The 26,194-nt window shown below is 43.8% G+C and overlaps 1 protein-coding gene across 6 annotated transcripts in view; it reads left to right on the top strand.

Moving 5' to 3' along the window:
- The window catches only part of SCN8A (sodium voltage-gated channel alpha subunit 8), a 94,528-nt gene that overhangs the window by 50,819 nt on the left and 17,515 nt on the right, over positions 1-26,194 (top strand). For all 6 annotated transcript variants that reach the window (XM_065419192.1, XM_065419193.1, XM_065419188.1 and 3 more), the window contains exons 11-19: positions 1,659-2,018; positions 5,874-6,009; positions 8,573-8,811; positions 11,138-11,311; positions 13,190-13,546; positions 15,601-16,071; positions 17,388-17,505; positions 18,236-18,390; positions 19,433-19,606. In XM_065419192.1, coding sequence (XP_065275264.1) covers positions 1,659-2,018; positions 5,874-6,009; positions 8,573-8,811; positions 11,138-11,311; positions 13,190-13,546; positions 15,601-16,071; positions 17,388-17,505; positions 18,236-18,390; positions 19,433-19,606 — 2,184 coding nt within the window. The remainder of the gene's footprint in view (positions 1-1,658; positions 2,019-5,873; positions 6,010-8,572; positions 8,812-11,137; positions 11,312-13,189; positions 13,547-15,600; positions 16,072-17,387; positions 17,506-18,235; positions 18,391-19,432; positions 19,607-26,194) is intronic.

Here is a 26,194-nt window from a genome sequence, read left to right as displayed (position 1 = left end):
GGCAAATCTAGTGCCCATCTATAAAAAGGAAATAAGGACAACCCGGGGAATTACAGACCAGTCAGCTTAACTTTTGTACCCGGAAAGATAATGGAGCAAATAATTATGCAATCAGTTTGTAAACACCTAGAAGATAATGAGGTGATAAGTAACAGTTAGCATGGATTTGTCAAGAACAAATCGTGTCAAACCAACCTGATAGCTTTCTTTGATAGGGTAACAAGGCTTGTGGATAGGGGGGAAGTGGTAGATGTGGTATATATTGTCTTTAATAAGGCTTTTGATACTGTCTCACATGACCGTCTCTCAAACAAACTAGGGAAATACAACATAGATGGAGCTATTATAAGGTGGGTGCATAACTGGTTGGAAAATCGTTTCCAGAGAGTAGTTATCAGTGGTTCACAGTCATGCTGGAAGGGCATAACGAGTGGGGTCCTGCAGGGATCGGGTCTGGGTCTGGTTCTGTTCAATATCTTCATCAGTGATTTAGATAATGGCATAGAGAGCACATTTATAAAGTTTGCAGACGATACCAAGCTGGGAGGAGTTGCAAGTGCTTCGGAGGATAGGATTAAAATTCAAAATGTTCTGGACAAACTCGAGAAATGGTCTGAACTAAATAGGATGAAATTCAATAAGGACAAATGCAAAGTACTCCGCTTAAGAAGGAACAATCAGTTGCACACATACAAAATGAGAAATGACTGCCTAGGAAGGAGTACTGCGGAAAGGGATCTGGGGGGTCATAGTGGATCACAAGCTAAATATGAGTCAACAGTGTAACACTGTTGCAAAAAAAGCAAACATCATTCTGGGATGTATTAGCAGGAGTATTGTAAGCAAGACATGAGGAGTAATTCTTTTGCTCTACTCTGCGCTGATTAGGCCTCAACTGGAGTATTGTGTCCAGTTCTGGGCGCCACGTTTCAGGAAAGATGTGGACAAATTGGAGAGAGTCCAGAGAAGAGCAACAAAAATGATTAAAGGTCTAGAAAACATGACCTATGAGGGAAGATTGAAAAAATTGGGTTTGTTTAGTCTGGAGAAGAGAAGACTGAGAGGGGACATGATAACAGTTTTCAAGTACATAAAAGGTTGTTACAAGGAGGAGGGAGAAAAATTGTTCTTCTTAACCTTTGAGGATAGGACAAGAAGCAATGGGCTTAAATTGCAGCAAGGGCAGTTTAGGTTGGACATTAGGAAAAACTTCCTAACTGTCAGAGTGGTTAAGCACTGGAATAAATTGCCTAGGGAGGTTGTGGAATCTCCATCATTGGGGATTTTTAAGAGCAGGTTGGACAAACACCTGTCAGGGATGGTCTAGATAATTAGTCCTGCCACGAGTGCAGGGGACTGGACTAGATGACCTCTCGAGGTCCCTTCCAGTTCTATGATTCTATGCTGGGCACTGTACAGACCAGAACAAAAAGGCGCTCTCTGTCCCAAAGAGCTTTCAGTTTAAGTGATGTGATTTATGGAATGCAGGTAACTACCCTTTAAGAACAGTAGTGAGCTCATTTGTACCAAACTGACAATTGCACTGACTTGTCCAGTGTGAATGGATGGGCCAAGTTCCAGGGATGAGAGTGGCCTTCTGTGATATCTTTTCTCTCTATCATTCACACCATCGCTGTTCTTTCTCTTCTCCCTCCCAGTCCCTTCTCAGCATCCCAGGCTCCCCTTTCCTCTCCCGGCACAACAGCAAGAGCAGCATCTTCAGCTTCAGAGGGCGCTTCCGTGATCCAGGTTCAGAGAACGAATTTGCTGATGATGAGCACAGCACAGTGGAGGAGAGCGAAGGCAGGAGAGATTCCCTTTTCATCCCCTTCCGTGGCCGGGAACGGAGAAGCAGCTACAGCGGCTACAGTGGCTACAGCCAGGGCAGCCGGTCCTCACGGATCTTTCCCAGCATCCGCCGGAACGTGAAAAGGAACAGCACAGTGGATTGTAATGGCGTGGTGTCCCTTATTGGCGGCCCAGCATCCAATAGGCCCATGGGACGCCTTCTGCCTGAGGTGAAAATAGATAAGGCAGCTACCGATGACAGTGTAAGGAAGTCAATGAGTAGATAGTTTAGGCATGGCGGTCTGCCCTTTCCTGCTTTCCTGTATGCCGCCCTCCAAGCCAAATGGACACCCTGATGGAATGAAAATTGGTTTGTCTAACCACAGACTATAGTCTGTATTGGATTCAAAGACTGCCATGCTTCAGTTACTCCCTTCCTTTCTTCTTGTAGTAACCTACTGACCCACATCTGCCTCCTGGCTTCCTGGGGGGAAAAAAAGGCTTGGAATTGAGGTTTTCATTAAGGATATAATAAACCTGCCATTTGTCATGGCAATTCTTAGGAACAATTTTTTTCAGAGGTGTGGGAGGGGAAATAGACCAAGATTTGCTGGAAAGTTTCTCCACAACTGAGGAATGTTATTTGGGAATTTAAAGGGAAATAAAAGGCAGAGAAATTTTTAAAATCCCACGAAATTTAAAAGAAAAATCCTTTATGGAGGAATAATTTTAAAAACAAATGTAAACAGGGCAGAGAATTTTTACATTCGAAGGCCACGATCCTGCAGTCAGTTCTAGGTGGAACAAACTCTTACCTCTGTACACTCCAAAGGAGTTCCATGAACTTCAGTGGGTAAGTGGAGCAGCTTTTGGGAGCCACACTCCTGCCTGGACCAGCTTGCAGGATTGGGGTCCTAGAAGTGAAGGAAGGAGAGAGTGAGAGAGCAATTTCAAACAAAGAACCAAATCAGGCACCATGAGTGACAGCATTGGGGAAGATCAGACCTATGAGAAGGGGAATCCAGGTGAAATATGAGGCTTAAAAGGAAACACTGTCAAGTAATTTAGATCCAAAATATAGGTTTTGTTATTTTGTGTAATATATATTACAAAACCTAGTAAGAAATAAATGTTTTAATGGAATTAAGAAAATTAATTTCAAAGAAAACAGTTTCATTTTAGATTTAAACTTTCCCATCATGGCACTAGTTCACGAGAAACAGGAGGTGAAACTGACTATAAATAGAGCAGAGACTCTGACCACTCTAGTTTCACTGCCCAAGTGGAATGAAATGCAGAAAATGAAACCATCAGTTTAGATGGCTGGAAAGTAAACTTAATTTAATTTTTAAAATCCTTCCATTGTAATCATCTCATCCTACTGTGTGAAATCCTATAGAATTTAACAAAGACAATCTTGCAATAATAACAGGAGTACTTGTGGCACCTTAGAGACTAACAAATTTATTAGAGCATAAGCTTTCGTGGGCTACAAGAAAGCTTATGCTCTAATAAATTTGTTAGTCTCTAAGGTGCCACAAGTACTCCTGTTATTTTTGCGGATACAGACTAACACGGCTGCTACTCTGAAACCAATCTTGCAATAGAATTTTAAAAACCAGCCTATGGAACCGTAGAGCATAATATAATTATCAGGCCCCAATCCCGCAATCTGATTTCTGCATATTGATCTGTTCAGTCATGCGCATTGCTGTACATCAGTTTGGCTCAGGTTGTCAAATCAGGGCCTTTACATTCTATAAATTGTTTAGGATGATGTCTATTGAATCATATTGATTTAATCTCCATCAAATTCTACAGGACTTTTCCACAAGGGAAATTTTTAACACAATGGAGGAAAATAATTTTTCTTTGTATTTTTTTAATATCTGATTTTTCTCTTGACAGTGACCTTTTAAAATAAAAGGGTTGAATGAACTTCAGTCAAAAAATTCATTTAAAAATATGTCAAAAAAACAAATTAGTCTAGAAAGCAGGAGAGAGCTGTACTATTATGTGCTAGTTAGAAGGGATTGTTTGGCCTTCGATAAAAAGAAAGGGTAGCAAGATCATTTGTGAGCTGTCTAAAAAAAATAGCTTTTGGGGAAAATTCAGCTAGTGTGTTTGTAAATTCCAAGCAGTTTTTTTTTTAATTTTTGCAACCTAAATTAATACCCTCTAATCCTTGATTCATCCTTGACCCCATTTATTGACCCTTCCTTAGTTACGTTAAACTTTAGTTCTTACCTTCTTCCCCAGTTAGCATGTTAATATAATGTGTAGTTTGAATATTTTGTTCTTTTTCTAACACAGCATGGAAATATTAGAAACTGTAATTAGCATGATGAATGCATGAAAGACACCTGAAGAGAGACTTCTGTATTATGTGATACTGGATACACTGGTTACTTGGCAGTTCTTTTTGGTAACTGGCTATACCTGTAGTTAAACAATGCAAATACCAATTAACCATCATGACCACTGAGGAATCACATGGGTTATGCAGGATACCTTAGTCACTCATAGAGTAAGTATCTCATTTCCTTAAGAAAGGGAGACAGAAGGCTGTTTAAGGCACATGTGTTCTTTTCACAAGCAACTGATGGCAGACTCCTATATTGAGGGCAAAGCAATAAACCGTTGGTAGCACACACAGATTTCTGGGCCTAGATTTGCTCCCACTGGGTAAGATTAGTCCTTTACTGGAGCAAAGCCGAAGAAATGATGACATCTGTCTTGTATAACAAAATCCAGATTTTGGCTGTTGACTTGAATAGGAGTTGAGAGCACTGGGCCCTTGCACGATAGTCTGTCCGTAATTACCAGCAGCTCACATTGTTCTCAGTGGGCTGGAATGTGAGAAGGTCTCTCCTGTTCTCAATGCGCTGCCAAGGGCTGACCACTTGTCAGGACCCCAATTTTCAGATACAGGTACTGAAATAATCCCACATTTGGGGACCAAATGAGGCTGTATTGTTGCACAGTTGCCTGACTTGTGAGCACCTTGTTGTGCTTGTGTTCACAAGATGCAGCCATATGACTGCAAATGCATTTGAACACAGGCCAGTCCCTTTATTACTGATGCTTTTTCCCACCCCCTACCCCCTTTTTTTTGGTTGCTCAAGTAAAAAATGACTTCTCTTTATTTGGTTTTTGGTAGATGTAACAATACACAAAATAACATCAGTGCTCTCTGTTGCACTAGCAGAAATGTGGAGTTTATGCTGCTTTGTACCTCAGTGAAATTCACAGAAAAATCTGTGCAAATGCTCTTTAATATTTAGAGTCCGTAGTTTTTCTAAGGCTGCAAATCCTTGTGCTCATGCAGAAGAAAAGTCTTCATTTCTGGTCTGGCCATTGTTTATGGAAACTAAGGGAGTGAAATAAATAGCCAGAACAAACATTAACACAGATGGACAGTCTGAATACAGGAAAAACTAATGTCACAATGCCCCCAGGTACACTGCCACATTTCTCTCTGACTCTGTCTCTTTGAGGATTGTCTGCATTAGAAATTTCTATATAACTAAGGAGCTAGGACTCCTGGTTTCAATTCTAGCTCTAAGGGGCGGTGTGTGGAAAGTATATAGTTGAGTGGTTGGAGCAGGAGACTAGATTAATCAAGATCAGGGACCCATTGTGCCAGGTGCTGACCCAAGATCTCCTGTGTCCCAGTTAGTACATTAGCAACAAGCCAACCCTTCCTCCCATTGATTTAAATTGGGCTTCTTGCGGAGCAAAGGGCTATGCAGAAATTGCCAATTGTTTAAAACTATCCTTTTGGTTGGTCTTAAATATTAAAATGCTCTACATTAAGAATATATAGGAAATACTAAGCTTCCAGTAACCACATTTTTTTTTAAAGCAGTGCAAACTATTGCTGCAGCCTGAGGAAGCAGCGTCCATAGTGTTACGTAAGATAAAAGCATCAGGCTCTTGAATAAGGAATGACATCAGTATTGGAAAAAAAACAAACCCTGTCTTATTTTCTCCCTTGGGTGCATGTGCTATCTATCTAACGTGACAGTATGCAAAGTTTCAGACAGATCCAGAGTCTGTTCTAATTAGACATGTGAATTTTGCAGGGTACTACCGAGGTGGAAATTAAAAAGAAACCTACCGGGTCTCTCTTGGTCTCAATGGATCAACTGAATGCATCCTATGGAAGAAAGGATCGAACCAACAGTATAATGACTGTTGTAACTAATACCCTTGTAGAAGGTGTGCACAATGCCATGTAATTTAGTGTGTATGTATGTGTTTGTGTGTGCCTAGTGCCCCCTTGTTTTCACCTTGGAGAAACTAAAAGACCTATTGCTGGTAACTAGAAGGAGATTGAAGGATGGTGGGTTCGATCCCTATTGTTTCTGCATCCAGTTTGACTCATGCAGCAATGTGTTTGTTTCTGCATCAGTGTGACAATTTGGGGGGTTGTGGTTTCCTTTCCCCCCTTGTTTGGATTCATATAAGTTTCAAACCTGCCCTCAACTGAAACTTCAGTGTTTTGGGTGGGAGATGTGTGGAACTGGAGTTCTGCCTGGCTTCTACTCAGAACCACAAATTCCTCCAGGTTCTGTTGAGCCATGGCTCAGTCTTGTGAACTGGGCCCCAAGTTGTGGCTTTGTAACAAACCCCAAACTGTGAGCTAGAAAGCTCTGAGCATTTTGCACAGCTGTATTCGTTCCCCTTTAGAACAATGCAACACATAGCTATTACCATAAAACAATGCATATCACATTAAGGAGATTGGTGGAAAGACATTAAAGGAGGGGATCTGGACAACACAACTGCTTGTAGGCAGCCATGGAAAAGGTGGGTTTTGTGCTGTGTTTAGCAGAGATGTAACCACAACAGCCAGAGAGGTTGGCAGTCAGAGCAGAGGGAGGCAAATGGATTTTTTTGCTGAGCTGCTGTGAAGGCACCAAAGAATTGATGCTTAACTTAGTGGTGATTCCTTCCTTAGAGAAGTACAGTGCTTAATTTGTGCCATGGCTTGCCAGCACCTCTAGGCTTGGCAGTTCATAGCCCTGGCATCTCTTTCATTACAAATTAAGCACTGGAGAAGTATGTACTTGTGCATTTTGTTTGCACCTAAATTTGCACCTCTTCAAACACTCACATACTCCCAGGTGTGGGGGAGTGAAAACAACTGGTGTATGTTCTGGTTCCAATAACAATATGCAAAAGGGAAACTATAGTTGTCACTCAATCTGAATGTATAGGTGTTCTGCACATATGGGGAATGGAGAAAGTCTCCTTTGCCTGAAGCCCAGGAATAGAGAGATCTGAACTGCATTGAGATCTTGGCTATGTCAGCTGTCAAGAGAAAGTGACCTGAATGTGACAGAAATGCTGAAATAAGCAGTAGATAGAGATGAGCAAATGACTCTGATTTCCAAATATATTCTGCAAGAGGCTGTAAGAGTTTGAGAATGACAGATGTATGTTTGTGTGGGAGGGTGTTCTCTGATTCTTACAGGATCCTGTAATAATATATAGGAAAATTATATATACTTTGAAAATAGAGCAAGGTTTCTGTGTGGCTTCCCTCCTGCACAAACTCCTACAGCTCCAGTGCTGTGGTCCTTTTTTTCTTTTTAAACTTTCAGAAAACCAAGGCAACCATATTCTTAGCAACCAAAAGACGAACTGGAGTTGGAGAAATCCACCAAAGCACCCCTCCTTTCCCAAGCAAAAATACAACCACCACCTTGGACAGTTGTGTGCAGCTTGGATAGACTAACCGGAGGCCAAAGAATGGGCAAAAAGTAACATAAGTTTCCAGGAGAAATGTAAAAATATCTTAAATAAATAAACCCACTTAAGGCACGGGTGTTGCATTCATGTTGGCTTTCTCTAAATGGACAACATTCATTTTAATCAGCTGCTGGCTGATTAAATCCTTTTGCCGCATTGTGTCATGCACCACCTCAGTTAGGCCTTAGCTGTGTTCAAAATTTCACCAAAATTTTAAATTGATTTAAAAACTGGTTCAAAACTCTACGTAGAGGCTCTTAATTTGATTTAAGCCAGGCTTGTATCAGTTTATCCCAAATTGATTCTTTACTGAGTTAAACTACATTGATATAAGCTGGGTTTTAAATTGAACTAAGTGTGTCCACACCACTGTGTTGCATAGTTTTAAATGGCATCTTTAGCTAAACTGGTGCAACTTTCAATATAGGTGAGGTCAGGGCCGGCTCCAGGGTTTTGGCCGCCCCAGGCAGCCAAAAAAAAAAAAAAAAAAGCCGCGATCGCGATCTGCGGCGGCAATTTGGCGGGAGGTCCTTTGCTCCGAGCGGGAGTGAGGGACCGTCCGCCGAATTGCCGCCGAATAGCTGGACCTGCCGCCCCTCTCCGGAGTAGCCACCCCAAGCACCTGCTTGCCAAGCTGGTGCCTGGAGCTGGCCCTGGGTGAGGTCTGAGGGCCCAATGTGTGAAGTCCAGTAGATGGAGGCCCGTTAACTGCAGTGATTGTTGAATCACATCCTAAACCCACAGGTTGGGCTCTTGGGTAAAACAGTTATGGGATCTATTATTGTTATTTTAATTTGTATTATGGGATCACCTAAACGCCCCAGCCCCACAGTATTGGGCACAGTACAGACATACAGGAAAGAGACTCTCTGCACCAAAGCGCTTAAAGCAAAGTATAGCAAAGACACAAGGTGGATTCAACACAGCCAAGGGGAGCAGTGAAATGATACTGGAGCCATGTTAACACATTAAGACAGATTTAGGAGGACAAGACCTGACTCTTTGCTATTTTGTTTTGTAACTGCAGAGTTGGAAGAGTCCCAGAGGAAGTGTCCCCCCTGTTGGTACAAATTTGCCAACACCTTCCTGATCTGGGAGTGCCACCCACGTTGGATCAGGCTGAAGGAGATAGTGAACATGATTGTCATGGATCCCTTTGTCGACCTGGCCATTACCATCTGTATTGTGCTGAACACTTTGTTTATGGCGATGGAACACCATCCCATGACCCCTGAGTTTCAAGATGTTCTGACTGTAGGAAATCTGGTAAGAGTGCTTTGGAAAAACATGTTGTAGGGGGTACAGAGGGTTTGTTAAACTCTGAGGCTTTGTGTTAACAGTGACACGTAAATTCACTTTTACAACAATTCAAATAATAAATAACAGTAAGGGTAAATGAACTAGCTGACAAGAGTGTCCTGTCACCCTTCTGTGCACAGATCCTTGCATATTCCTTTAGAAGGTCTGTGTGTTTTCCCAGACATCTGGGCACTGCCTGAAATGAGTGGCAAGATCCTCTATAGTGCAGATGCAGATGGGGGACTGATCCAATGCCCACTCAAGTCAATGGAAGTCTTTCACACTGGCTTCAGTGGATGTAGAATAGGGCCTACAAAGCACTAGTTGAGCTGGAGAGGGAGTGCAGGGGACTTGATCCTACATCACTGAGAGTGCTGCTGCCAAGGGATCTCTGCCTCTCAGCAGGCGTGAGGCCCGGGGGGGGGGGGGTAAGGTGTCTCTTTGCCATGATGATCACACTTCAACTCATCAGAAGGAGGCCGTGTGCCTCCTAGAGGAGAGAGCACTGGCCTGGGGCTCAGGCGACCTGGGTCCTATTCCCACTGGCATGCTGTGTGACCTTGGGAAAGTTAGTTCTTGGTGCCTCGGTTTCCCCGTCTGTAAAATGGGAATAACGATGCTGCCCTCCTTTGCAAAGTGTTGTGAGATCTACTGATGAAAAGCGCTACATGAGAGTTAGATATTTTTATTATTAGACCAGAGCGCACCACCCTTTTTTTTAACCCTGTGCACTTGTGTGTAGTTTCACGAAGAGTGGAGATTTCTTGTTGTGGTGTTGGGAGATGGGGGTGCTGTTAGATGCTATCTGCACTCTCTTATTTACTCCAGAATGTCATCTTCCCCTCTTTGTGATTTAGACTGTCTCCTGTTAGTTCCCCTCTCCCTACAGCAGTGTTGTGGGCAGTCATGTTGCTGACTAATAATTAGCCATCCTTCTGCCCAAGGAATGGTTTAAACTGCAATGTATCTGCAATTAGCAGAGAAGGGCCATGACTTACCGTGAATAATTACTACCTTAAGTTACTGCCTTACTACCAGAATTCCATGAGGGAAATGTTTCCTCTGGGCAGCAAACATTAGTAGGGTCACAGCTGTAGTGTGGACTGCCCACGTGGTGGGTGAAATGGCTTCCAGGTTAAGTGACTTTCCAGGCAGGGCCCATACCAGTAAGGTAAGAAGGGGGTCGCTTCAAGAGGAGATGGAGGAGCAGGGGAGATCCAGTAATGCTGTAGGCCAAAGGTCAGAGCACAGGGCTAATGACTAATTCTCCAGTGGGCACAAAGGGCCCCAAATGGAGCGATTCAGGGCGGTGCAATGAGCAGTCTTTCTGGTCAGTGCAGGGGTTGAGGATGGGAAGAAGAGAAAGGAAGCCCAGTGGCTCCTCTGCTCTGCGGATCAACTGACCAATGCCCAAAATTGATGGGGAACACATGCTCTGCAGAGGCCTCCATGGCCTTAAGGCTGTAGCAACCAGGGAGCATGGGAGGGTGTCTGTGCTCTTCAGAGGGAGGAGTACAGTGTCCTGCCCAAAAGACCCTTTACTCAGGTTTTGCACAGTGGTCCCATGACTTTTTCCTGCACTGTACTAAGTGATTCATTGCTCTAAAAGGGGACAGATCCGGAGGAGGTGCAGAGTTCCTTCTGCAGCTCATGTGAAGATCAGTAGGGTTTGTGGGTGCTTGGCATCTCTCAGGCTCAGACTCAAATACTTGCGAGGCGGATATATTCAAAGGTGACTTTCAGGGGTTCTGTGCACCTGCAGTTCTGATTGCAGTCCGTGTGAGCTGCAGATGCTCAGCACTTATGGGGCCTGATGAACATCACTGAAATCAGCGGAGCTATGCTGGCTTACACCAGCTGAGGATCTGGCTGTGCCTGCCTCAGGGCATGATCCTGTGACCACTGAAAGTGATGGCAAAGCTCATATTGACTTCATTGGTGTGGAACCAGGCTGGACCATAGCTGGAGACCCTAAAGTTTCGATCACTTCTGAAAATCTGTCTGTAAGGTCTTGATATGATAACGATTACCAGGGAAGCCAGTAAGGGTTGCACCAGCACAGCTACACCAGTGGAGGGAATAACCCATTGTACGCAAGCCCTTGGCAGTGCATTTGAATTGGTACAAGGAGCATTGCAGGGTCCCCATTCTTAGTTCACTGTTAACCTATCTTTGAGATGTATATTGACTGTCTGAAACCAAACTAAGGAGAATCTTTGTGTGTGTGTGTGTTTGTGTATCTGTGTGTGGGCGCATGTGTGCGTGCTCTCTTTTTGTCTCCTTTTCACTCCAGGTTTTCACTGGAATTTTCACAGCAGAAATGTTCCTGAAGCTCATAGCCATGGACCCCTACTATTATTTCCAAGAAGGTTGGAACATTTTTGACGGATTTATTGTCTCCCTCAGTTTAATGGAACTGGGTCTAGCAGACGTGGAAGGGCTTTCAGTGCTGCGATCTTTCCGATTGGTATTCCATATTTCTCCCATTTCTTTTTGAAGTTTCTTGTCTTGCAGCTACTAGAAAATCTTTTACATAAGTTATTCTGGTTAAAAATATTCATTGGTTCTGTTTGGGGGAGATTCTATGGTTGTGGGTTGTTGTTGTTTCTCTTAAAAAAAATTTTTTTCTTTGAGTGCTGCTCCCTATGTGTATTCCACACCTGGATACACATGCGCACCATTCGCTCCAGTCTGGAAATTCTAACCAGCAGGGTCGGTTGGCCTGCACATGCACAGTAGGCAGGAGCTGAGCACCTGCAGGTCCCACTGAAGTCCGTGAGAGTTGTCATCTCACAGGATCTGGTCCTAAGGGTTATATACAGCTCTCCTGAATTAGGACCTCATCCTGCTTGCAATTAAATCCATGGGAATGTTGCTAATTGGCTTCACTGGGAATGAGACTGGGATCTTATATTTTAACAGTGCTGTTTCAGGGCCCAATTCTATAAGCTGTCTGTGCATGGTCCTCCTGTCAAAGCGATGGGAGCTCCCCAGTTAGCGGGCAGTGGAGTGGTGGCTGGTAACTGTGAATTGTCCTTTGCTGCATCTTCCTTGTCTTTTGATGCAGGTTTCTTAGGCTATGTCTACACTGGCAAGTGAAAGACAAAACTTTTGTCGTTCAGAGGTGTTAAAAAAACACACACACACCCCCGAAAGACAAAAGTTTTGTCGACCACAAGCGCCAGTGTGAACAGCGCTTTGTCGGCAGGAGAGACAGCAAACAGCGGCTACACTGCGCGCCTTTTAGCGGCACGGCTGTAGTGGCACAGCTGTGTCACTAAAAGCTGCATAGTGTAGACATAGCCTTAGACTTCTGTCTCCCCCCCCCCCCCAATCCATTCACATCATTCTGCATAAATGACTGAGAATGGAAGGGTACTGAATCCACTCAGCTCTTGTATTGCATGAGAATGAGGTAGCTCAGCTGCATGTTGGCAGGGGAAGGATAGCTTTTGAAGGGGCCACTTGAGTATAAGGTTCTTAGCTTGGCATTAAAACAAAATAAAAAGTCCATTCTAGCCTGGGCCATGTACTTTGTTCAGAGGCAGTCTTCAGTTGTCCAGAGGACTAAAAACAAACTACCAAAAGGCAGTCCTGGCTGGGTGTATGTTATGCTGTAGCAAAGTGAGATAATTGGCATGTTAGGGCCTGATTTTCAGAAGTGTTGAGCACCAGTAGCCTCCAGAAGTTTAATTAGAGTTAGGGGTGCTCAGAACGTTCGAAAACTGAGCCCCGGTGGTAGGGCCAAATGTTTGAAAGGGCTGTGGTCCAGCATTCTCAGCATGGTGCTCAGCATGCCCAAATGGGGCCAGACTTTCCAAAAAATTCAGTGCTTAGCAGCTTCCCTTGTGACACTTAAGTTCAGCTTTTGAAAGTTTGGCCAATTATTCAGAGGCCTAATTGGAAGATGAGCTCTTTTGGCAATCTGGCCCCCGTTGTGAGTGCTGAGCACTTGGGGATATCAGGCCCTTCTTGTCCAGAGGGAAGACTGAAAGGCATTTATAAAAAGATCTTAACCTTTGGGCACCTGATTTCATGTGGTTCATTTCATCCATCACTCAAGAGTTTGCTAAGCAAGAAGGAAACTTGATTTTTTTTCTTTTCAAACATGAAATTAATTTAGGGGTGTGAGGGGAATTGAATATAAAACGTACAAGGCCAAATTCAGAGAGCTGCTGAGCATCGTCCACTCCCATTGACTTCAGTGGTAGAGGTCTGAGGTCCGCATCCCTTAGAATCTAGGACTTGTCACCATAATGATTTCTCTGTGGATTTGTCTGTTTGTTTTAGAAGAAGATGAATTAAGTGTTGTTTGTATCTCTTTGTTTTTGGTTTCTTTATGTAGCTGAGAGTCTTCAAGCTGGCGAAGTCCTGGCCCACTCTGAACATGCTGATAAAAATCATTGGTAACTCAGTGGGTGCCTTGGGAAACCTGACCTTGGTGCTGGCCATCATCGTGTTCATCTTTGCTGTGGTGGGCATGCAGCTTTTTGGCAAGAGCTACAAGGAATGTGTCTGCAAGATCAGCGTGGAGTGTGTGCTGCCCCGCTGGCACATGCACGATTTCTTCCACTCCTTCCTTATTGTCTTCCGTGTGCTGTGTGGGGAGTGGATTGAGACTATGTGGGATTGTATGGAAGTGGCAGGACAGGCCATGTGCTTGATTGTCTTCATGATGGTCATGGTCATCGGGAATTTGGTGGTCAGTAAATGATTTGCTTATTGTCTTATTGATTGCTGGTGGGTGGGGAGGCAGTGGGGAGACCACAGGGCTGCCACTGGGGACTCGTGTTCTATTCCAGGCTCTACCATGGACTTTGTGTGGCCTTGGGTACAAATCATTTAGGCCTCTAATTCTGGATGCCCAGGTTTAGAGAGCCTTGTGACTCATGTTCAAAGGTCTTGAGCGGCTGCAGCTCTCATTGACTTCATGTTGGAACTTGGGGGTGCTTAGAGCTTCTGGCAGTAGGTTCCTAAAGTTGGGCACCCAAAGTTAAGCCCTGATCCTGCAAGGTTAAGCATGTGCATGCTTGTTTGCATGATTGGGGCCTTAAAGCCCACTTTTGAAGATATGGACTTTAACCTCTCTGCCCCCAAAGTCTGCTCTCATTTACCTTGCTGTAACTCCAGATTAGTCTGGATTTAAACCAGTGTAAGTGGGAGTAGAATTTGATCCTCCATTTACCCATTTGTAAAACTGGTGTAGTAAATACATGTCTGCCTCATAGGGCTGCTGTGAGGTTTAATTAAATGTTTATAAAGTGCTTTGAGATCTTGTGGTGAAAATGGCCTTGCTTTATGAAAGAAGAAAAACTTTAAATTTTGGGTAAAAATCAGTTTTTACATCAATCATTCAAAAATGTGAATTTTCACATACTAGAGTGAAAACCCTGTTTCACAAAATTTCAGACAACTCCCCACTCCTCCTGACCTCAACCCCATTTTTAAATCACCCAAAACAAGATTTCAAATAATTTTTTTAACAATTTTGCACCGCAGCCCTATGTTTAATATATGAGGTTGTATCCAGAATTACTTCCTAAACTCCCTATGAAGTAAGTAGGTAAAAGGATAAATTAGCCCTCAAATGTCAGTTCATCCTGAAATCTGTTAATATTTAAATTGTTGGTGATGGCACTGTGATCTCAGAGTATTATTTTACTACTTTAACCCATTTATGCGCCAATCCAGCAAAGCATTTAAGCATTTGCTTAATTTTAAGCATGTGAATATGAATTTGATAAGACAGCTCCATGCTTAAAAGCTTTGCAGGATCAGGACCTCATTGGGTGCCCACCACAAAAGCATCCAGCTACTCTGTTATAAAAGCCAGTGGCACAAATCTATCAGTCAAAGGAGATTGACCCACACATGGTGTGATGGGCTAAACGAATTTGACGAGAAGAAAACCCAGTTTTCCTGCTAAAACTAAATGATAGAGGGGAAGGAGGGGAAAGCAAGGGAAGGGCCCCAAAGTCTTTTTAAAGTCTCTAAATCAAGATTGGGAATTTTCTTTCTAAAAACTGTGCTCTAGCTCAGTCATAAAATGTAGGCTGGATGAAGATCAGGGGGTGAAATTGCATGGCCTGTTATGCAGGAGGTCAGACTAAATGGCCATGATGATCCCTTCTTGCCTTGAATTCTATGGAAAAGTTGATGGGGGTGGGAGGAAAGACCAAGGACAGACCAATGGAAACACTCATCGTGTCTTAAAGCAGCCAGCAAGAGACTCCTCGTGGACTTGTGCCAGCAAAGGGTCTTGACAGAGAAAGTCCTCTTCTTTGCTTTGTTCTAGGGGCTGGAAATAGACACGGGCAGAGACTTAGGCCAAGGCAGTGACTGATCAAGTGCTTAGTTTTAATACAATCCTTTGAGTTTGAGATGGGACCAAACCACAATGCTAGATCTAAATCTCTTGGAACTTGGCAGCTCAGGGCCCATCCCTAACTTTTATACCTTGAACCCCAGTCCTGCAACGAGCTGCATGCGGAGCTACCCTGCACATGCACTGAGCCTCACTGATTCCAAGGGGGTGCATGCTGCCGAGGGCTCCCATGCACGGAGCTATTGCAGGATTGGGGCCTTGGTGTTTTAAGTTCTGGATTTGTCAGTAGATTTATCGGGTACCAGCATTGGTTTTCGGTGTAGCTCCCATTAGTGTCAGTGGCTCAGGTGGCTAAATGCTCATATGCAGCTTTGCCGTAGTATGTCGGCACCATGTCAGAGCTCTGCCAAACGTGACCTCTTCTCCTTCAGGTGTTGAACCTGTTCTTGGCCTTGCTGCTGAGCTCTTTCAGTGCAGATAACTTAGCAGCGACTGATGATGATGGGGAGATGAACAACCTACAAATAGCAGTCATTCGCATCAAGCAGGGAATCGCCTGGATCAAGGCGAAAGCACATGAGTTCATGCAAGCGCATTTCAAGCAGAGAGAGGCGGATGAGGTCAAACCCTTGGATGAGTTGTATGAAAAGAAGGTGAACTGCATCGCTAACCACACAGGGGCTGATATCAACAGGGACATTGATTATCAAAAGAATGGCAATGGCACCACCAGTGGGATTGGGAGCAGTGTGGAGAAATACATCATAGATGAAGACCACATGTCCTTTATCAATAACCCCAATCTCACCGTTCGGGTACCCATTGCCGTGGGTGAGTCAGACTTCGAAAACCTCAACACAGAAGACTTCAGCAGTGATACAGATCCCAATGGCAGCAAGGAGGTAGGATGGATGCTCAATATTTGCATTAACCCCATGTCCATTTCACAGCTACAGGTAACTTCTATTGAGAAAGAAGCATCGCAAGGGAAGGAAGACTGGCCTCATGGCTCACGCACAGGATTGAGTGGCTGGGGAGTCTGAATTCTGTTCCCTGCTTTTGTTGTTAATTTGTACTGTGATAATGCCTAGGAGCTCCAGTCATGGATCAGGACCCCAATGTGCTAATCCCCACAGAAACACAAAACAAAAAGTCCGTCCCTGCCCCAAGGAATTTACAACCCCAAGTATAAGACATGAGGCAACAAGTAGATGCTGACAGACAGCTCTTCCACAGATTGTTCCGGTGCGATCTTGGGGGGGCGGGCGGGGGGGGCATAATTCATTATTCATTATAGTACAGGGGTCTATAGAAGTTCTATTACGTTGGGCAGAGTAGAAGACAGTCCCTGCCTTAAGGAGTTTACAGTCTAATCTCTGTATTGCACTCTCCTCCGCTACAAAATAGGGAGAGCTCTTAGATTCAAATGCCCAGCCATTATCAACATGTTTTTATTGTCCCATCAGTGATGTGTTTCTCTTGGCCTTGTGGCTAAGATCAAGTGCAGTGTCAGCTTAACATTGGGTGTGTCACCTGCAGTGAATTAAATGAAGAAGGAAAAATTTGGCTACAGGGGAAAGATAGCTTTCTGGCTGATGCATAGGACTCGGTGTCAAGGCATCTGGGTTATATTCTTGCCAGTGTCATAGATTGCCCTATGTGATCTTAGGCAAGGAACAGCGCCTCTCTGCCTCAGTTTCCCTGTCATTAAATTGGGAGAATACCATCAGTTCACAGTAGTTGGTGGTTAAGGATTCAATAACTATCTTCTGTAAGTGGTTTGTGGTCCTAACATGGAAGATATCACACATGGCCTAAATGTTTATCATTGTTGTAATAATTGTGGTGTGTTAATTCACTGCCATTCAGTCACTATAATATTGCATTTTAAGGGGTAAAGATGGGTCTGAAATGTGATTCCCACCCCCACAAAAAATTGCAAAAGTTCAGATTTGATTCCTTATCTGCACTGCAATCCTTAAGATTTTTAACTTGAAAACTGATGACTAAATATCCTAATCAGAATGCCTAATTCACAGTGTGTGTCCCAGACCATCCCGGCAACAGCCAGGAAATAGATTTTCTTTGAGACAGATTTGGTGGGCAAATGGTTAGTTTCCTCTGCTAAGGAGCTACGTCCCATGTAGAGTTGCCGTGAAATTTCATCTTTGGGTTTACCTGACTGAGGTGGTTGTTGGGGGTTCTTTTTGTGTTAAAGAAACTGGATGATACCAGCTCTTCTGAGGGCAGCACCATTGATATAAAGCCAGAGGTAGAGGAAGTCCCTGTGGAGGCACCAGAAGAATATCTGGACCCAGATGCATGCTTCACAGAAGGTGAGTTAAGCACAGATGTAGATATGGGCCTCTGAGTTGGTGTTGTGACCCATATCTAGTGTAGGCTTAGCCTAGGGTTTAGGTCTGGGGCTGGATCACAGCTAGGGATTCTTAAAGATCCCAAGTTCTGCAGACATGAGTAAATTATAGTCACACTAAGGATTTGCAGGATTTAGGCCTTTGGAGACCTGCTGTTGTTGCCACGGTCTAGATTGTTAAGAGCTAAGGAAGGTTCTACTTCAGTGAAAGTGGCTGGCACCAGGGATTTTGAAGGAAGAGAATTTGGGGTTTATTGCTGCTGCTGTGAAGATACTGATGGCCACAATGTTTGACAGAGCCATCATGAAGTCCTACATGGCCACTGATTTGTTAGAATAATTCCCATAGCAAAGGTATTTTAAATGGTTTGAGGTGATTTTATCAGTGAGTTCTCTCTCTGTTGCTTTCTGGTTAAGTGTGGCTCCCTCGCTGAGTATAATTATTTTAAACTGACTGATGTAAAGCGAGTCATTCAGATACTACAGTGACCGGAATTAGCATAAGGACCTGGAAGATGGGTGGATCAATTGGATGGATACATTTTACTTTTAACTGAAATGCAACCAGTTTAAGACTCTAGAGGAGCAAAGTCACTTTTATGCAAAGACCCTTCTGTTCTTACAATACCCCGTCTCCCAACCCCCATAAACATCCTCTCACACTCACTCCTTTCTGCGCTGCTCCCATGCAGGTTGTGTGCAGCGCTTTAAGTGCTGTCAGGTCAGTATTGAAGATGGGCTGGGCAAATCCTGGTGGACCTTGAGGAAGACCTGCTTTCTGATTGTGGAGCACAACTGGTTCGAGACTTTCATCATCTTCATGATCCTACTGAGCAGTGGAGCCCTGGTAAGTGAGTTTTAGAAGTCTGTGAAGCCAAATTACATTATACTGGGGCTCTTCTCCTAGTGTACTGAGAGCTATTTCTGGGCGTTTTGGTGGGGAAAAGCCATCTCTCCTTGGACAAGTTGGGGAATGAAGGATGGACTTGTGATTTATTATTAATTATTTGTATTGCAATGGGCCCCCTTTGTGCTAGGTGCTGTACAAAAACCTAGCGAGACATGGTCCCTGCCCTGAAGGTTTTCCAACCTAACTTAAAGTAAGATGCAAAACTAGGAGCCTTGAAATCTGAGTTCTAATCCTTGCTTTGCCACAACTCAGTGTGTGACCGTTGGCAAAACCACTTCACCTCTCTGGGTATTAATTTGCCCATTGCGCTGTAGGGATAGCGATACTTTCTTTAACATTTGTACAGCTCCTGGAGACCTTCAGATCGGAGGCACTGTGTGGGTGCAAAGTGGGATGCATGGTTGTGACGCTGCAGCCATGTTTTCTAGAGGCTGACGTTCTCTTACCAGTGAAAGACCTCATCTAATTTTTTCCCAGATCTTTGATGCGAATCAGCTTCTTGGGTATTTAGTGGATTGTGCTATACAGTGAATGAAAAAATGCAGTACATTTCAGCAGCAAATTCTAGCACAACAGAATTCCTGTGCTGCTCCAGCTTCTCTTTAGTACCTTTGGCCAGAACGTTCAGAAGGTCTCTGCACCCACAACTAGAGCCTGATTTGTTTGTTTGTTTATTTATTTATTTAAGCGCTCGGCTCCCATTTAGGCATTGAAATAAATGGAAAGATTTTCAGAAGAGCTCAGCACACTAGATGCATGTTGAGAGCTGAGCTGTTTTGAAAAACTGTCCCTCACTTAGGGGCCTAAAAGGAACCTGAGTTCCATGGACTTGTCTACACTGGACTTCTTTGCACCAGTGCAAATGTGCTGCATTGGTGTAAAAAATGACTCCCACTGGTGCAGCTTACACTCATTTAAATAAGCTGCTGGTTTGCTGCACATTCAGTGGCAAGTCTTCTGTCATTGGATTATTTCCCAGGCCTTTGAGGATATTTACATAGAACAGAGAAAGACCATCCGGACCATGCTGGAGTACGCAGACAAGGTCTTCACCTACATTTTCATTCTGGAGATGTTGCTGAAATGGTGTGCCTACGGATTCGTCAAGTTCTTCACCAACGCCTGGTGCTGGCTGGATTTCCTCATTGTGGCTGTATGTATTTTCTGCTTCTGATCTCTGGCTGGGAAAAATAAACTTTACCTGGGGGTGGGGATGGGGGTGTAATGCTGTGCTCATGAAAAGGGTCCAGTAGATGATGTATCTCACTAGGAAGTGGGTCCAATCCCATATGTACATAGCTCTCCAAAACTGGAGAAAGGACAGAACCATCTAGACAAGCAGAACTACTGGGGATTGTTATATGCAACTGAGGAATTTCTACACCACAGGTCTTAACAGATATGTACAAAGGCAGGGTTTCCATCCTCTGGCTCATTCTGTGTTAGCATTGCTCTTTCTGAAGGACCTGTACATTGAGGAAGTTCTAGAAAGAGTTCAGTAGAATGTAAAGAATTTGTGCTACGAATGAACATACCTTTCCCTGGTTCCAGGCCATCTGAAGCAACATCTTCTGTCTCCTTAGTTTGTATGAGACACCAATGGGAGAAAGTCCAGCAGGTGGAATCTTTCAGTGCTGCCACCTGGTGACATCCATGCACACTCTGGATGTTGGGTGCTCGGGCCGATGGGTCTTTACAAAGCTTTGTAGAACTCCAGGTACTTCCAATTCAAGTGAAGAAAAACCTTATCACGCAAGATAAAGTTTGTCTTTATTCCTCTTTGCTAAAGAGGATCCAATACCCAGGAGAAAAGAGCTGATCCTCACATTTGGAGATATGGACAGCAACGTGGTGTAGGGTAGATGATAGAAAGGGTAGACCTTCAACATGGACACACTAGCATAGAGAGAGCTGGTTGAAGGAATATACTGAAGGGATAAAATGAGGAGGAGAAGAAGAGAAATGTGAGCAAGATAATTTATGGAATAGAAAACAACACAAATATTTAAAACATGATGAGTAACATTTTCAAAAGCACCTATATGACTCAGGCTCCGAAGTGCCAGAGTCACTTATGAAAATGGAATTTTAGGCTCCATGTTCCTCAGGTGCTTCTGAAAATTGTATTTGTGTGCATTCAAAACATCCATCTGTGAGGCAGTGTCCTAGCTGGGGGCCCAGAGGACCTGCTGCACCAATCAGCCCAGACGAATGATAGGCCTTTTCTCAGCTCAATATTCTTTCTGAGTCTCTTGCTGGGAGATGGAAAATTCTTCTTCGAGTGATTGTTCACATGAATTCCAATCAGGGTGTGCATGCACCGCGTGCACAGTCATCGGAAAGTTTTCCCTTAGCAGCTCCCGTCGGGTCGACTGTGGAGCCCCCTGGAGTGGCGCCTCCATGGCGCTCAATATATGACCCTGCCAACCCAACCCCCCTTCAGTTCCTTCTTACCATCCGTGACGGCCATTGGAACTGCGTTCACTTGCCTTGCAAGTGCTTCCCTTAGTTTTCTTCTTTAGCCCGTAGTTTTCTAATCTACATTGATTCATAGATTCATAGATTCTAGGACTGGAAGGGACCTCAAGAGGTCATCGAGTCCAGTCCCCTGCCCGCATGGCAGGACCAAATACTGTCTAGACCATCCCCGATAGACATTTATCTAACCTACTCTTAAATATCTCCAGAGACGGAGATTCCACAACCTCCCTAGGCAATTTATTCCAGTGTTTAACCACCCTGACAGTTAGGAACTTTTTCCTAATGTCCAACCTAGACCTCCCTTGCTGCAGTTTAAACCCATTGCTTCTTGTTCTATCCTTAGAGGCTAAGGTGAACAAGTTTTCTCCCTCCTCCTTATGACACCCTTTTAAATACCTGAAAACTGCTATCATGTCCCCTCTCAGTCTTCTCTTTTCCAAACTAAACAAACCCAATTCTTTCAGCCTTCCTTCATAGGTCATGTTCTCAAGACCTTTAATCATTCTTGTTCCTCTTCTCTGGACCCTTTCCAATTTCTCCACATCTTTTTTGAAATGCGGTGCCCAGAACTGGACACAATACTCCAGCTGAGGCCTAACCAGAGCAGAGTAGAGCGGAAGAATGACTTCTCGTGTCTTGCTCACAACACACCTGTTAATACATCCCAGAATCATGTTTGCTTTTTGCAACAGCATCACACTGTTGACTCATATTTAGCTTGTGGTCCACTATAACCCCTAGATCCCTTTCTGCCGTACTCCTTCCTAGACAGTCTCTTCCCATTCTGTATGTGTGAAACTGATTTTTTCTTCCTAAGTGGAGCACTTTGCATTTGTCTTTGTTAAACTTCATCCTGTTTAACTCAGACCATTTCTCCAATTTGTCCAGATCATTTTGAATTATGACCCTGTCCTCCAAAGCAGTTGCAATCCCTCCAAGTTTGGTATCATCTGCAAACTTAATAAGCGTACTTTCTATGCCAATATCTAAGTCGTTGATGAAGATATTGAACAGAGCCGGTCCCAAAACAGACCCCTGCGGTACCCCACTCGTTATGCCTTTCCAGCAGGATTGGGAACCATTAATAACAACTCTCTGAGTACGGTTATCCAGCCAGTTATGCACCCACCTTATAGTAGCCCCATCTAAATTGTATTTGCCTAGTTTATCGATAAGAATATCATGCGAGACCATATCAAATGCCTTACTAAAGTCTAGGTATACCACATCCACAGCTTCACCCTTATCCACAAGGCTCGTTATCCTATCAAAGAAAGCTATCAGATTGGTTTGACATGATTTGTTCTTTACAAATCCATGCTGGCTGTTCCCTATCACCTTACCCCCTTCCAAGTGTTTGCAGATGATTTCCTTAATTACTTGCTCCATTATCTTCCCTGGCACAGAAGTTAAACTAACTGGTCTGTAGTTTCCTGGGTTGTTTTTATTTCCCTTCTTATAGATGGGCACTATATTTGCCCTTTTCCAGTCTTCTGGAATCTCTCCCATCTCCCATGATTTTCCAAAGATAATAGCTAGAGGCTCAGATACCTCCTCTATTAGCTCCTTGAGTATTCTAGGATGCATTTCATCAGGCCCTGGTGACTTGCAGGCATCTAACTTTTCTAAGTGATTTTTAACTTGTTCTTTTTTTATTTTATCTGCTAAACCTACCCCCTTCCCATTAGCATTCACTATGTTAGGCATTCCTTCAGACTTCTCGGTGAAGACTGAAACAAAGAAGTCATTAAGCATCTCTGCCATTTCCAAGTTTCCTGTTACTGTTTCTCCCTCTTCACTAAGCAGTGGGCCTACCCTGTCTTTGGTCTTCCTCTTGCTTCTAATGTATTGATAAAAAGTCTTCTGGTTTCCCTTTATTCCTGTAGCTAGTTTGAGCTCATTTTGTGCCTTTGCCTTTCTAATCTTGCCCCTGTATTCCTGTGTTGTTTGCCTATATTCATCCTTTGTAATCTGTCCTAGTTTCCATTTTTTATATGACTCCTTTTTATTTTTTAGATCATGCAAGATCTCGTGGTTAAGCCAAGGTGGTCTTTTGCCACATTTTCTATCTTTCCTAACCAGCGGAATAGCTTGCTTTTGGGCCCTTAATAGTGTCCCTTTGAAAAACTGCCAACTCTCCTCAGTTGTTTTTCCCCTCAGTCTTGATTCCCATGGGACCTTACCTATCAGCTCTCTGAGCTTACCAAAATCTGCCTTCCTGAAATCCATTGTCTCTATTTTGCTGTTCTCCCTTCTACTCTTCCTTAGAATTGCAAACTCTATGATTTCATGATCACTTTCACCCAGGCTGCCTTCTACTTTCAAATTCTCAACGAGTTCCTCCCTATTTGTTAAAATCAAGTCTATAACAGCTTCCCCCCAGTAGCTTTTTCAACCTTCTGAAATAAAAAGTTGTCTGCAATGCAGTCCAAGAATCTGTTGGATATTCTGTGCCCCGCTGTGTTATTTTCCCAACATATATCCGGATAGTTGAGCGCACTAAGCCTTTCAGAAAATCGAACCAGCTATTCCTTGCGGTGGCAGAACGGATGAAAGTGCTCCTGGTCTCTTCCCAATGCATTTCTTCCTGGATCACAGACTGCATCTGCACATGCTACGAGCTGGCTAAGGTCCCAGCCTCGGCTATTACAGCACACTTCACAAGGGCACAAGCCTCGTCAGCAGCTTTCCTGTCCCAGATCGCCATTCAGGAGATCTGCAGAGCGGCAACCGGTCATCGGTGCATATGTTTATCCCTCATTATCATATCATCCAGCATTCCAGAGATGATGCAGCATTCAGCAGAGCCGTGCTCCAGTCAGCGATTCCTTAATGCCGACCCCACCTCCAGGGGAGAGCTTTGGAGTCACCTGATTGGAGTCGATGTGAACAAGCACTTGAAGAAGAAAAAAATGGTTACTCACCTTCTCGTAACTGTTGTTCTTCGAGATGTGTTGTTCACATCCATTCCACTACCCACCCTCCTTTCCCCTCTGTCGGAGTAGCCGGCAAGAAGGAACTGAAGGGGGGTCAGGTCAGCAGGGTCATATATTGAGCGCCATGAAGGTGCCACTCCAGGGGGCTCCACAGCCGACCCGAGGGAGCTGCTAAGGGAAAACTTTCTGACGACCGTGCACGCAGCGTGCACCCACCCTATGGACTATGGGAACTCTAGAAATATCTGAGTAGATGGAAGACTTGTCCCTGGTGTGTTGGGGAACTGCTAACGTGGAGCCAAAAGTGGGATCAAATTATCTGATATTTACTGTAATAAAATGGATATTCGAAGTTTCCTGTTTGCTCTCTGCTCACTTGGGTGCCCCTCCTCTAAACACAGATCCTAAGTAACTCTTCTGATCTGTAAAGTCTAATGAATCTGTAACTCTCTCTTGTATTACTATATAGTGAAACACAAGACTGAAATGAAAACTCCAAGACCAGACCCTTAACCCCTCCCAAACTGGATTGAGGAAAATGGTTGAGCAAGATTAAATGGATTAGATATACTTTTAATAAGAAAAGGCTGCAGTTAAACTAGGTAGGAGAAAAATTGTAAAGGTTACTCTGTCCTCATGCTTCATAACGTGAGCTAATTCCAGCTGGGATCAGGAAGTACAGTATTGCACAATTGGCAAATGCAGTACAGATTTGTTCCCTCCTTTCAAAGCATCAGATCACCGCTAGAGTAAGGATGTTGAATTTACTGGTAAGGTAATTTCTACCCTATGTAGCGAACAAGAGCAGTGCAAGTGTACATATTAGGGAGCTAAGTTTTCTGAATGCAAAGTGCTTTACTGAAGATTTCAGGCTTCACCTGGTATAGTAGTTGACACCTTTGTCAGCAAAAATCTGAAGAGTGAATTTGAATATGTTGGTGTTAAAAAGTAAGGTACTGAAGCTTAACGTGGTCAACAAAATCTTCATTAAACATCCCATCCCATCTCTGCCAGACCAGATCCTTTTAAAGCCTCTAAAATGGCAGAAGTGGGGTTTGAGTTGAATCTCATGATGGGAACAATAACTAAGAGGGAATAAGCATTTACATCATAACAATATTCTTGAATGTTATTTTTCAGGTTTGGTAGCATTGGTAAATAACCCCCCTCCTCTGATTCCTAAAGCTTGCTGGGTATACACGTGAAGAAAGAGTCTTTTTCTGGGTAATAATAATTAAAGCTTCTGCTTTTCAGTCCAGTGGGATTACTTTTGGCATGTACCAATGCCCACTAAACATCCTATTGAAGTTTCCAGTGAATTGAGTATATAATACTGAAAAATGCCATTGAAGGTTGAAATATCCTTTTGTAAGTTTCACTATTTCTTGTCTTATTCACAGTAGGGACCAGGGCATTAATCTAAGGGTGAGGGGCTCAGTGGACTCTTGGTTGTTTTGTACTTGAAATGCTTGAATTACTTCTGCATTGTGAGTACATTAGAGATGATCCTAGGTCCAGACACCCGAACCCATATCCTGAAGTTTGGATCTGAAACCCCTCACTTGGTCTTTGGGGATGAAGCAGGGCTGTAGATTTTTTTTTTTTTTTTTTTAATATCAGCAGCACACACAAAAGCTGCTCTGCTGTGGAGCCATTTCTAGCCTTGTTCCTTCCTCCCCGCTAGGCAGAGTTACAGTAGGCATCCCTCCTAACAGCACTGCTTGCTACATCCTGGGATCATTAGAGGTTTTTACCTGCAGATCAAGGTCTCGCTCAGCACAATGAGTCAATTCTCATGGAAGCTTATAGCTGATTTCTCCTTATGCGCAGATCTGTTTCTCTGAAGCTAAGTTTCTAGTCAGTAGGCCAGGCTGCCTTGAGCTCATGCCCAGGGACGACACTGCTGTGCAGCACTGGTTGCGATGGGTTAGAAGAACTTGAACGTAAAACTGTGTCCCTTCTGCTTGTCTCTGATCTAAACTAGAGCTCCTAGGTAAGACATTTCTTTATGAGATTAGTGAAAAATCCCTGCGTGTTCTCTCTTGCCAGAAAGTTCTTTCTAATGTAGGATGGGAGCAGAGGCTATGGCAGTGGACTCAGTCTCGTGTCTGAAATACCTGCACTTGCTGGAACCATGGTTCAGACCCACCAGCGTCAGTGCAGCCCTGCGACCTTCCGGAGTAGATCGAATGTGTTCCAAGATGGCCACTGTGAGGCTAGTAAAAGTCCCATGGCACTTCCTATAAGAGTACCCAAGGGCACATGGACAAACGCCCCTCCTGCCCACTGCTGTGAACCAGCTGGTGATGGTCAAATCTGAAGAT

The sequence above is a fragment of the Emys orbicularis genome, chromosome 19 (assembly GCF_028017835.1).
Source record: "Emys orbicularis isolate rEmyOrb1 chromosome 19, rEmyOrb1.hap1, whole genome shotgun sequence".
NCBI lineage: Eukaryota > Metazoa > Chordata > Testudines > Emydidae > Emys > Emys orbicularis.
The sequence above is the reverse complement of the archived record's forward strand: the minus strand, read 5'-3'. Positions and strand labels throughout refer to the sequence as shown.